General features: G+C 30.0%; 1 protein-coding gene across 1 annotated transcript in view; it reads left to right on the top strand.

The window, feature by feature from the left end:
- LOC145269103 (uncharacterized) overlaps window positions 1-14,780 on the top strand; it is a 223,163-nt gene that overhangs the window by 124,111 nt on the left and 84,272 nt on the right. The window contains exon 4 of the mRNA XM_080124697.1: window positions 12,798-12,894. Within this exon, the coding sequence (XP_079980823.1) occupies window positions 12,798-12,894 (97 nt within the window). The remainder of the gene's footprint in view (window positions 1-12,797; window positions 12,895-14,780) is intronic.

Below are 14,780 nucleotides of genomic sequence, written 5' to 3'. Positions count from 1 at the left end.
TGATGCTGACGAGATTACATCAGGTCCATTGATAATAGTTGGGATGGAGCACACGCTTCTGTTCAGGATTCTGTTTGCTATTTGCCAAAACTGGTAGGAACCAAGCCGCTGCTCAGCTACTTTGGACTTAACGGATTGAGCATACAACTCTCTTGCGTTCTTTATTACTTTCTTACAATGGATGCTGGCAGTTCTGAAAGCGGCTTTAGTTTCCATACATCTATTACGTTGGAAGCAGTGGAAAAAGTGATATCTGTGCGCAATGGCAGCAGCACATTTTGGAGAGAACCATGGCTGGCTGTTAGGTTTTTGCTGGAACTTTTTCGAGGGTATGAAACGGTCTATACCTACAATTAACCATTCCGTCAGGTCTAATACTATAGAGGACACATCCTTTTTAAACATGGAATGCAGAGGTAGATCAGATATAAATGTACAGAAGCTATCCCAGTCAACCTTAGTGTATCGATATTCTGTACGATGGAGAGGTACGTCTGGGGACTTATTACATTTCATTTTTATCTTAATTGATACAACAGAGTGGTCGGAAGATCCAAGACGCGACAGAACAGAAACTGAACATAGTTCAGGGCAAGTTGTGAGAAAAAGGTTTAGTAGGCTCGCATACTGGCCGTCATTGTCGGGCACACGGGTTGGTTCCTGAACAATCTGACTGAGGTCATAGGCAATGGAGAAATGACAGAACCTCTCCTCATCATCGGTCTTGTTTGAGTGGATCAACCATTCGACGTTGTGAACATTGAAGTCTCCAAGAAGTTAGCTGAAGGATAAGCAGATAGGACTTGGTCAATTTTCTCAGATATGCTTTTAAAGATAGTAACTCCGCTGTTGTGGGGGCGATAGAGAGTAAATATAAATGCAGTAGTGTGAGCTAAAGCAACCCGGAAGCACATATAGGGTATGTTAGGATCTTCCCTGGAGATGTCCCTACCACATGGAAAGCTATCTTTAATATAGGCACATATTCTATGCCCATGGCGATCTTGAGGGTCAGATTTAGAAGTTAAGTTAGAGTATCCTTTAATTGCAAACTCTTCTAGGGAAATAGCCTGTCCAATGCCAGTTTCACTTAAAAATAAAAGGTCTGGTTTAGTCTCCTGTAATTGGGTTTCAACCTCTGGAAGGTTAGAACGTAGACCCCTGATTTTGGAGAAGGAGACATGGTAGAAGGGGTCTACGTTGGAAGTTGGAGAACCGGGTTTAATCGTGTATTTTTTCTTGAAACTTGTCATGATGAAATTTTGGAATTTGTGGACTAGGTCGTCAGATTTACTTAGAGCAGGACAGAGAGGGGAAATTAAGAGAGAAAAAGAAACGAAGAATTTTTTTTTTTTATTTGTAGCTAATAAGGTAAAGCCATAACAATTACCCACTAGTATGGCATCGAGAGGCCCCACCAGAAGCTACTGCATGGTCCAGAATCCATTCACCAAATGGCAATACAGCAGCCCCAGTACTTTGCACCTGCTGATAGGACAGCCTCCTTAGTGGTTAATCCAAGGTTCAGGTCCCTAACTATCAGGCGGATAACGTCAGCCCAGACAAAACGTTTACCTCCAGCACCCTTACTAGTGACATGGCTACAAGGATAGACATAGAAACAGAAAATTTCTACCAACTGTTCGCGCAAAATACTGCCAACCTAGAAAACAGCTATTTCTTCTCCCTTTGTCAGAAAAATCACTCATTAAAAAATGAGGACTGAGGGACAAATAAGAAGAAGCGAGAGTAACAGGAGCTGCCGATAACGCATCCACAATGTGTTTTCTACTCTCCATTAAAAAAAAAAAAAAAAAAAAAAATATTATTAAGTATTCTACTTAATAAAAGTCCAACAGACGTGTTTAAGGGAAAGTATGGTGATAGATTCCCCTCTCACGAACTAAAAATGAGTACAATTTCGTAATCTATTTTTTCAATCAACTCGGTAGATAAATAAACATTTATGGACGAGAAAAAAGCTAGCATTTAATAAAACAGAAATACATAAATTAAATACTGAAATAAAATGTAGTTATTAATATTTGAATCTAAAAATAAAAAGTACGATTAATATTGAAAACACTTATCTGAACAAAAACACTTCCGTCTCCAAAATGCAAACTGTAGTGAAGAATATAAGTTTTAACAGCGTTCAAAAGATTTTTTTTTTAAATTAACCGTTAAAAGAAAAGCGTGATTTTATTCTGAACTTTAGCTAGTCACGTTTTAAGAAACTTACAATATAAAAGAAAAGCGGATGGGGGGGGTCTTCCGAAAGTTAGTTGGTGATGTTATAAGTAATTGCGAGATAAGATGGAAGCCGGAATTAAGGGGTGGGGACTGAAAAGGATAATATAATGGATTGAGTCTATACAATATTTAAGATCAACTCGGTAGATAAATAAACATTTATGGATGAGAAAAAAGCTAGCATTTAATAAAACAAATAGTATTTAATTTATATTAAATACTGAAATAAAATGTAGTTATTAATATTTGAATCAATTTGAGTACACTTAAAAGCCAAAATCATAATGTAATTGTTAAGTTTTGACACATTGTATTGAACAAAGATGGCGGCGTAGTTCAGATCAGTAACCAAGATGGCGGCCAAGAATTAAATGCGGTCCGTGACGTAGTAAAGGGCGAACTGATTGAATCCAAAATTCGACAATTTTTATAATAATTTTTAAACGTTTTCATTGGTTGTTTTAGCACAGCCGTTGGTTATAAAAATGATTGGCGAATCCATTCGTCTCATACCCCCATTAGGAGTCAAAAACATTTTACACACCCCCTTTTTTGATATAATGGAAAAATCCTTTCGGATTCAATTTTGGTTTCACTTGAGAAAAGGAAAGAAAAATAAATTTAAAAAAAATAAATAAATGAACAAAGAAAAATAAACCAATAAAATAATTGTTTTTTTTTTTTTTTTTTTTTTCTTCTGGTTTTGAGGGAATTTGTCTTTATTCTCATTGGTCAAAAAGAATTATTAATATATTGGTATAATGTGTGCAAAAAGAAGCCATTTTTTTTATACATATAAAAATAAACACTTTTCAAATATATATAAACATATGCACAAAAATTCACAAATATACATTTTTTGTTTTGTTTTAACAAATGTTTGCCAAAAAAAAAAAAAGAGATACAAAAAGAACTATTTGACAAATAGGAAGTTTACAAAAGTGGCTTTTTTTTGTTTTTTGGTAACAAAAACTGGAAACATTGTTAGGTATTAGTTGGTTAATTTGGTTAGTAAGGTAGAAATCGTCACAGTTTAACGTCGTGCCCGCGACAATTTACAAATTTTTTTTTTTTTTTTTTTGTGATTTTGACTGTTCATGCTTCTTTTGGGTTTCTGAAAAGAGAGTTATTCATAATTTTTAGATGCCAAAAAGTTTGGTTATAAAATTTTTACATTCCAAAAAGTTTGGTTATAAAATGTCTTAATTTTATTCTTTTTATAGGTTTAGTGAAAATGTCGGTTATATTATTCTCAGACGTCACATAAGTAAGAGTAATAGATTTTTTCCTTATTTCATCCCTTATAAAATGATATCTGATATCAATATGCTTCGACCTTTGATGAATCATAGAATTATTTGCTAATAAGATACTGCTCTGATTATCACAATGAATTACTATAGGTTTTTTACTTAGATCTGGTTTTAAAATAGATTTTAGAAGGGTGTTCAGAAAAATTGCCTCCTGCGCGGAATGAGTAAGAGCCACATATTTTGCTTCACAAGTAGAAAGGGCAACAATTTGTTGCTTTTTAGTTTTCCAAGAGATCATAGGTCCGGTCTTTGACAGTCTAAAACAATACCCTACTATACTCTTTCTATCCTCAGAGTTAGCCCAATCTGAATCCGAAAAGCCTTCTAAATTTAGACGATATGTAGATTTTTTTAAATCTTAAAGATTGTTCCTTGGTTCCTTTTAGGTAACGAAGGATTTGTTTTGCACAATTAAGGTCTTTAATTGTTGCTTTCGATAAGTTTTGAGATAGCTTTGTTACAGTGTAACATATGTCAAGCCTTGTTGTGGTCATCAAGTAGATGAGGCTCCCTACCATTTCCTTGTATATTCGGTTATCTATGAATTTTATTTCGGTCCCTATATTTTTATTTATGTCCATTTCGATGGGAGTTGAACGCGGCTTACAATCTTGCATTCTGAACTTGAGCAGAATTTTTTCAATGTATAGTTTCATTTTCACAGGTAAATTTTATACCGAGGAACCATGACAGTCGTCCAAGATCGGCCATTTAAAATTTTTATTTAATTCATTTTTAACATCTTTTAAAGTGTTGTCACAGTTTAAGGCAAGTAATCCCCAAAAACCAAAATCAACAATTTATTATCTACATTTTTTGTATGCACGCATTTACGGGACATTGTTTGAATTCCTGTTCTATTAAATAATTATGGAGTGTTAAATTCCAATTGTGTGCACGATTTATTTAATTTCCGCACCCAATTTTTATTTTTCATTTTAAATCCCTCTGTAGATTTCACAGTCAATCGGAACATTTAAATAAGCATTTTTTACATACATTTGATGTATTTTTAAAGTGTATTGAGTGGCAACTTGTAATAAAATTCTAATTGTCGTTAAATTTGTCGTTGGTGAAAATGTTGCAAAATATTCCACTCCAGAAATTTGTGAGAAACCTTTTGCCACAAATCTTGCTTTAAAAGTTTCACTGCCAGAAGCTGTGATTTTTTTTGGAAAAACCCAGCGTGAAGAAATTATGAACCGTACGGGGCAACATCAGCTAAATATTTCTTAGTGGCGAGGATAGTGTCAGATTTGTTTTTTAGAAAATAAACCATAATTAAACCGGAAAAATCATCAATAAAGTTCAAAACGTACCTTAGATTATTTCTCCCCATCGGGCTGATCGGACCTGCTAATTACAATGCATAAGTGAGAGAATTTTCGTAGCTTTTTTGTCTGGCGTTCTGCTTATATCTTTTGTCATTTTCCCCTGTGCACACACATCACAATTTCGGAGATCATCTGAAGGTATTATTTTCATGCCTTCGACTACATTTGGTAATTTTTTAATATCAGCTGTATTGCAGTGTCCTAGAATTTATGCCAGGTTTCCAAGTTGTGACAGGCAGTTTTTGAGGGAACCATACTTTTTAAATAACATAGTCGGCCATTTTCTTTAATGCCAAATACAGTTCCATTGGGGTATATCAATTTTGATGTATTTTGGCCAAATTGTATATTCGCGCTTTTGTTTAATTGCAGCCTGCACAAAAAATATGTCTTGCTTGAATGTAGGTATGAACAGAGCATACTTTTTTAATACAGTTACAGATTTCGCCTTTATTATTTTTTAGGTATATTTTAGCATTGCCTCTTTTCAAGACTATATCATTTATTTGACTACCGTCGGCAAGTTCGACAAAATGACTTTGAGGATTAAAGTTTGAATCAAAATTAATAAAATCAGATTCCTTGGTGATAACGTGCGCTGTAGCACCACAGTCTGCAAGGAGGTTTTTACCGTTTGTGGTATTGTCAAAGTTACATGTGAATAGAAATGTATGTTCTTCCTCAAAGTTCTCAACGTTTTTTACGGAGTCCATTTTAGAGTGTTTATATCGACATTGGAAACTTTTGTGGTTGGGTCGTCCACAATTATAGCAGATAATTTTATTCTTTTTCTTGGGAAAATTACTTTTGGGGAATACGTTGCGGTGATTTGCATAATTTGGTGGTGTCTGCTTTCGAGAAGCATTTTTGAACTTCATAATATTGTTGGAGTTATTACTGTCCATGAACATACGATTAGTCTCTTCGTAACTGCGCAATGCCACTTTAAATTCGCTGAAATTTATGGGTTTGTCTTTCTAAGTTATAACAGTTGTAAATGGTTTAAAATCGGCTGGAAGTCCCTTGACGGTCATTGATATCAACAAGCTATCGCTTATTATTTCACCTGAGAGTTTTAAGGCATTGACGGTTGTTTCTGCCCTTATAATGTAGTTGGTAATCGTTTCATCCTCGTTACATTTCAGAGACATTAATTCTGTATATAGGGATATTATTTTCGGTTTCCCTTTTGATAAATAATGTTCTCTTAATATGTTCAATGCTTTCCTTCCATCATCCAATGCGAGATAATCAGAGACAGACTTCTATCGTCTAAACATTGAATCAGTTCTGCAAAAACAGTCGCATTTTTTTTGAGAAATTCAGGGTCGTTTGAATTCTCTGTTGGAGGTTTTCGAATCCTTAGATATCCCAGAAATTTTACCTGCCACAATTCGAATTTAGATTCCGATCCGTCAAAGAAAAGACGGTGGCTTTGCACATAACCTGTTAAGTTTTGAGACATTGTGTTGAACAAAGATGGCGGCGTAGTTCAGATCAGTAACCAAGATGGCGGCCAAGAATTAAATGTGGTCTATGACGTAGTAAAGGGCGAACTGATTGAATCCAAAATTCAACAATTTTTATAATAATTTTTAAACGTTTTCATTGGTTGTTTTAGCACAACCGTTGGTTATAAAAATGATTGGCGAATCCATTCGTCTCATAACCCCATTAGGAGTCAAAAACATTTTACAGTAATATTAGGAAAATAAACAAATATTTTACTTGTTTGAAATTTATAACATAAATATATTTCAGAGCTAAACTCCATCCTTGGTATGTTGCTTTCTTTCTTTTTCTTCTTTCTTGCCATGTTGTAAAGTTGGAGAAAGAAATGTCTGTTTGTAAAGAGCCACGCATTGTATCTTAGCGATTCTATTTTGAAATGTTGGAACTGTGTGTAGGCAACGCGAGAATAACGTCAAGAATGAGAGTTCATATAGAAACGTTGTTTTAATTTGAATAAAATAAAATATGCATCAAATCACACCGTAATGTTAGGAAAATAAACAAATATTTTATTATATATATACATAATAAAAAAATAAACAAATATTTTATTATATATATATATATAATAAAAAATAAACAATTATTTTATTACATATATATAATAAAAAATAAACACATATTTTATTATATATATAATAAAAAATAAACAAATATTTTATTATATATATATAATAAAAAATAAACAAATATTATAAAAAATAAACAAATATTTTATTATATATCTATATAATAAAAAATAAACATTTTATTATATATATATATAATAAAAAGTAAACAAACATTTTATTATATATATATATAATAAAAAATAAACAAACATTTTATTATATATATATATAATAAAAAATGAACAAATATTTTATTATATATATATATAATAAAAATAAACAAATATTTTATTATATATATATATAATAAAAATAAACAAATATTTTATTATATATAATAAAAAAAAATAAACAAATATTTTATTATATATATATATATAATAAAAAAATAAACAAATATTGTATTATATATATATAATAAAAAATAAACAAATATTGTATTATATATATATATATAATAACAAATAAACAAATATTGTATTATATATATATATAATAAAAAATAAACAAATATTTTTTATATATATATATAATAAAAAATAAACAAATATTTTATATATATAATAAAAAAATAAACAAATATTATATATATATATATAATAAAAAATAAACAAATATTTTATATATATATAATAAAAAAATAAACAAATATATATATATAATAAAAAATAAACAAATATTTTATAATATATGTATATAATAAAAATAAACAAATATTTTATATATATATAATAAAAAATAAACAAATATTTTATTATATATATATATATAATAAAAAATAAATATTTTATATATATATATATATATATAATAAAAAATAAACAAATATTTTATTATATATAAAATAAACAATAATAAAAAATAAACAAATATTTTATATATATATATATATAATAAAAAAAATAAACAAATATATATATATATAATAAAAAATAGACAAATATTTTATTATATATATATAATAAAAATAAACAAATATTTTATTATATATATATATAATAAAAATAAACAAATATTTTATTATATATATATAATAAAAATAAACAAATATTTTATTATATATAATAAAAAAAAATAAACAAATATTTTATATATATATATATATAATAAAAAAATAAACAAATATATATATATATAATAAAAAATAAACAAATATTTTATTATATATATATAATAAAAATAAACAAATATTTTATTATATATATATATAATAAAAAATAAACAAATATTTTATTATATATATATATATATATATATAATAAAAAATAAACAAATATTTTATATATATATATATATATATAATAAAAAATAAACAAATATTTTACAGACTTTCCTTTCTCCAACTTTACAACATTGCAAGAAAGAAGAAAAGAAAAAAAGAAAGAAAACAACATACTGAGAATGGAGTTTAGCTGTGAAATATATTTATGTTATAAATTTCAAACAAGTAAAATATTTGTTTATTTTTCTAATATTACGTTGTGATTTGGCTTGTAAGCGCACTTGATAGTATTTTATTTTATTCAAATTAAATCATTGTATCTATATGGAACTCACATCCTTGCTGTTTCTTCAGTCTATTCCTTTCAGTTCTTTGGGAGGTTCTGCATATCTCTTTTGTTTTTCTGTGGTCTGCTCAGATGGCACAATCTACAATTTAGCAGTTTCTTTCTTTCTTGTTAATTATTATAAAAATCTGGTCTTGTTGTTTGGATGAGTTTATCTGTTTGTATCTCCAATTATTATTATTATTATTTGCTTACAAACTAACAATTATTCAACTAATTTTTATTTTGCTTCACATTCATACAATTTATCAATATCTTTTCTTTTTTCACCCAATCTTTTACACGAACAGAAGGAGGATAATTCACAATCCCAATTTGTGCACACCCTCTGGGTATGAAAACACAACTCCTATCAATTAAACTACATTTGTAAATGCTCCATGGTTTGCACACTTTGCAAGGACATTCTTGAAAAATCTTTTCAATACTTCTACTATTTCAAAATTTCTCAAGATCTTAAATACCGTTTGCACACCTGACGAAACTCTTCAAAAACCTTTTTCTATATTCCATCATTTTATAATTTCTCAAACTGTAAAATGATATAAATGTAACAACAATGTTCCTAATTTATTACAACCGTGGCACACATGTGCAGGGAAACCGAGTGTCCACCATAGCTAATGTCCACTCCAAAAAACTTGAAGTGTACAAAGTAACACTTTCCTTTATAAATTTTTGTGACTCTCACATTATCTATGACGATTATTTAATTAGATTTGATTGGCTAAGTAATCAAAAACATCTTTGCTCACAGTGTAGGCATTATGCATGTTTGACAGTGGTGTCATCGATTCAGAATGATTCTATAGAATATCACATGACAATATTTAACTCATTCATCTTCTATCATTGCTCTAGTAGCATCCAGCTTTTAACACCTTTTACGGATCGAGTCATTACTATAATTGTCAGTGTCTTCTGGTCTTCGTCTTGGGAAGATACATCCAGTCAATAAGTAAACTAAAGTCTCTGACTAATTTGTTTCTCTTTCTAAACCTAACTCCCATATCAAATAATGCAAACAACAAATATATTCTTAATATGATTACCAACCACATTTTATCAATCCTTTCATTTACTACATCGCTAAACACTTGGACAAGGGCTTTACACTCACTTATGGTAATTAAAAATGCAATGAAAAGATGAAAAGCAAGAAATGGAACAAAAATAACAAAAAAACGAATTAACACCTAAATCAAGTTTTATTTAAACAGTGTTTGTACAGACTTGAAAAGTCCTTGAATTTTGCCTTAAAAAAGCCTTATTTCTATTATGTAGTGAAATTTGAGTGTGACTGCAGTCACGGAGGTGGGCTGCATGTGCGAACTCGAAACCCGAGCGATGGGAGACGAGAAGGCGATGAATCAGCAGGTTCGAATGTGCATTAATTGGCATAAATAAGATAATATAAGGCTGGGAGTTAAGATTTTGGGAGAGTCGAGCCATTGAGTTCTCGAGAACCGGATGGAACGTAGCTAGAGCAGAGTGTCGCTGAGAATCGAGTCCCAGGTTTTTTTTTACAATTAGCTTAAAAAGGCCTTGAAAATATGGAAAATGTCTTGAAAATTTCCTAAAAAGGCCTTAAAAATTGTATTCCTTATGTCCAGTAAAAATTTGTATCGAAATATTAAGTATTAATAAAAATAACTTTTTTTAATATTAAAAATCAAATCAAAATACATTCTGAAATTGCAATGTGGATACAAGAGTTACATCCCTTTATCACAAAACTGCTTCGGGTAGTTTCGTGATAAAGATTCAAATCTTGGTTTATTTTTGTTCTCATTTATGATTTAATTTTTTGGTGGGTGGGAGGGGGCATAAGGTGGCTGCCATAAATAATATTAACCCCCACCCTTCTAAAAAGATACTTTCTTTGCACGGATGGAACTCTCCAATGGCGCCAAAAGAAAATTGGCAAGACAGTGGTCATCTTGGTTAGAAATTAAATAAAAACGATTTAAAACGGATAAGTTGCAAAGTAACTTTTATTGGCTATGGTAACATTTATTTGTATATTTGATTTTTTTATCACTTTTTCAAATTGCTGTGGATTGGAAAACAAATCAATAATTAAAATTTTGTCATATATAAAAACTGTTCTTTTGTGATTTTAAATTTGGAACTGGTACTCCAATGTGTTGAGAGAAAAAAGTACAATATCAGTGATGATGATAGCTTTTTAATTTGGCAATTCCTGAGACTCATAAGATTTAATCTTAATGGGTATTTGGGGAATTCTATGGAGCCCAATTAAGATTCAAAATGAACTGTCATTTATTTTATAATTTTAAGAATTCCCTCCTCATAGATTACAGATGAACTGAGTAAAAGAATGAGAAAGCTGTCTTTGATGAAACAACTTCAAACTATCAGGACTACCATCTTGTATCTCATTCCAGTGTAAAGAAAATATTGAAATGAATTTCACTAATCCTTAGTACAAAATTGTTTGTTACAAGAAAACAGTTAATCAAGTCTTTACCAATTAGCTTGAAATGATGTGGGGGGGGGGGAGAAAAAATGGAGGTAAACATTCTTATCCTATTTAAAAAAAACAAAAAAAACAAAGATGTTTGCCAATTAACAGAACTCACATCTGTGGCAGATTTACTGTGTGCATTCTAAAATTTTTGTGAAAAACTTGGTGTGCCTCCTTGGGACACATGGATAAAATTTTATCTGTATCTGTTCAGATTTTTATGTGTGCGTGTCACATAAGATGTGTAGCTATCAGCACTTATGCAATATTATTTATGTTTTTATGGATAACATTGCATCAAAAGAAAAACATTGAACTGAAGTAACTTACATTAATTGTTTTTAATAGAATATGGTTAAAAAATAATATTGGTTACCTGTGTGTAGGTGGCCATTTTGAACTGTGCAATGGTAAAAAAAGGTAAAAAAATTTCAAACACATCTATTTAATGCCATGCAAAGTGGCAGTAAAATTTCAAATACTCCAAAGTTTTGTATCGTTTTCATATGAAAGAAAATATAATATTATTTAACTGTTATGTATTGTATAAATTAAAGAATATATTATTAGTGGAAGTAATTGCATTTACTGATAACAAAGATGGCATCCATTTTAATGTAAATTTGCTGCTGATAACAAAGATGGCATCCATTTTAATGTAAATTTGCTGCTGATAACAAAGATGGCATAAATTTATGCAAATTTGTAGCTGATAACAAAAATGACTTCTGGCTGAAAATATACTTAGTCATATAAAGTATTTTTATTGAAAGGAATGAAATTGAATGACATTTGAGTGTTCTGAATAACATTTTGACACAATTCACAAAAAGAATTTGCTATTTAGAATGAAATATTTATTTTGTAAGATGGTATTTATTGATGTCAATAGTTGAGAAACAGACCATCTTTACTTTATTATATAGATATATATCTATAGGCACCCACACTTAGACAGTTTCACTGTATCACATTTCTTTACCATAGCTAGACAGGCAAGTGTTTCAAGCTGGGATCAAAACTCACCAGTTTAGCTGACAGATAATAAGCAAATTCTCAATATAAACAAAATACTTTCAGCAATTTGTTTAGACATCAGGCACAAGCTAAAATCTCAATATAAACAAAACAGTGTCAACTACTGAAGAGATTTGCATTGGTAGTTAAAGTTATTTTGTTGGATTTTAGAATTTAGATTTATTGGTTGTGCTGAAATAATAGTCAATTCACACTTATTTGATTCTGTTTTCTTTTTCTTTCTTCTAAAATGCTCTTCAGAAGACCATAATAACATATGTTCAGAAATTTTCTAGATTAAGATTAATAATCTGGATTATTTGAATTGCTATTCTAATCGTTTTTTTTTTCTTTTCACAATGTTTCAGCCAATATAATTTCCGACTATCTTCAGATGCATATTTTTAAACTTGAGAACATATATGCAATTTCAGACTGAATACTACTTCATCCTTGAGGAGAGGAGGAGGGTAGATTTTTCTTGTTCTGTCAGTCATCATAAAGTAGAAGTGTTAAGTAATTTTTTTTTTATTCTAGTTATCATTGCCTATAAGTATGGATTCAACTTTCAACTCTCAAGAGACAGTTACTTAGAACTCAGTGTTGTTATCCATTGTGCTAAGGGCTCATAAACTATATATTCATTTCATTTTCTTAATTTCTGATAATATATATAAAATATGATTTTTTTTTAATTTCAGAGTTGATGCTGATTTTTTGGTTGAAAAAGGTGTATTGCCAAAAGAAAAAGTTCGTTCAGTCATAGTTGAAAGCTGTCCTATGACGGTAATGAGCAAGGTGATTGGGATTGAATTTTTCTATAAAACATTATTTTAATAACAAATACATATTACAATTTTAATATTGTTTGTTTGAGGTACTTTTATGCAAATGATATTATTTAATTGATTTATGCATCTTTTTATTCTCAAATTAAAAAAGTTGAACTTTGAAAATTTAATTTAAGAATGTGAACATGATCTGTGTGCATTTACTGCACACAGATCATGTTTCTCCGCTCGTTATGATGACCTAAAGATGTTGTTCAATTCCTTCAATGATTGCAATATCAACTGTGTTGTCTCAGTCAGTGCTGTAACAGAAGAATTCTCCCTCCATAAAATTACACTTTAAAACAACAATGTTTTATTTTTTAAAGATTACAATGATACTTGTACTTTTACTTCTACTGAACAACAGATTTGCAAAGGAGAATTCAGTCTGACAAAATCAAATTACAAGTCCAACTGAACATAAACCGGCTGTCTCTTCCTAGGAACCACTGAAAACTAACTAGCTATGAAATGTTCAGAAAACCAAAAACTCCTGTGTCCATCTTATGGAATATATATATATATATATATATATATATATATATATATATATATATATATATATTTGGGTCTTTTGTAGTAGACCACCCAACTACCCACCTTAAAAGGCTAACATGTTGCTAATCTATGGACTTCTAATCCATAATTCTACTGCTTCGAGAGTTCTGTATCTAGATGGATATTAGTTTTGGAAAATGTTGAGTGGGTCGTTACCATAGTAGGGAACCTCATATCTGTAGAACCATCACTTATTCAAGTGGACAAAGCATATTCTGGAGTGTTAAACTCTAGACCAGCCATATTTCCCATTTTTTGTATGATTTCTCTTCCCACATCTCTTCCATGAAAGGTTATTTGCATGCATTGCAAGCATGCAATCAACTAAACATGCTATCTACTGCAAGTTTACAAGAGTAATTATCATTTAAATTTACTCTGGTAATTCATTTCAATTTGTAAATTTGCATGTATGTATTCATAGATAATAGAATTTTCTTATTGCAGAAAAATACTATCTAGTGGTTTTATCAAGTTAGCCACAAAATATTCTATTTAAAAAAATAATCTGTTTATAATAGTTTTTTTATATGGAAATCACTCCAGGCATGGTGTGAAGCAATTTAATATAAAAAGCTAATGATAACAAAAGATTATTATCGATTGAAAAGACCAACATTAAAAGTAGGAGAAAACAATTAGTAGGAGGAGAGTTCCACAAGCCTGCAGTTCTTGGAAAGAAGCTACGAAGATAGGAAGCTGTATTACAGTGGAGTATAAAAACGTTAAATTGATGGCAACTACTAAACTCATGAGTCAAACGAGCTGGAACAAAAGAAGCAGACAATTCTTAAGAACACATGCCATAATAGTATTTGTAGAAAAGACTGAGACTAGCAACATCACATCTATGAGATAGTGGGGCCAGTTAAATTGCAGATACGTTTCTACACCTTATCAAGAACCCTCAAATGGGACAGAAATTCACCAACCCAAATATGACAGCAGTACTCCATACATGGTCTGATAGTAGGATTGTAGACAGAGAATAGCTTCATGTGTGAGAAAGTGTTTAGATAGAGAACCGATTTCAAAAATGCAATGATTCTAATATATAAGAATGATTTAATGAGAAAAAGATCCAGAAGTTTCAGAGTTGATTTTTTTTTCCTCAAGAGCAAAGCTATCGATGAGAATCTCAAAAAAGGGGCATGTCTTTGATTAAAAGACACAAGCTGAGTTATAACAAGATTAAGCGAGACAAAGCCATTTCATACCCCAATCTACGACTGAACCCGACTGAACTTCTAGATCGGTTGTATATTCCAACTGATCCAATGAAGATGGACGAAA

Source organism: Euprymna scolopes, chromosome 4 (genome assembly GCF_053919585.1).
Source record: "Euprymna scolopes isolate OS-2025 chromosome 4, ASM5391958v1, whole genome shotgun sequence".
Lineage (NCBI taxonomy): Eukaryota > Metazoa > Mollusca > Cephalopoda > Sepiida > Sepiolidae > Euprymna > Euprymna scolopes.
Note: the sequence above shows the minus strand (reverse complement) of the source record. Positions and strands in the feature narration are given on the sequence as shown.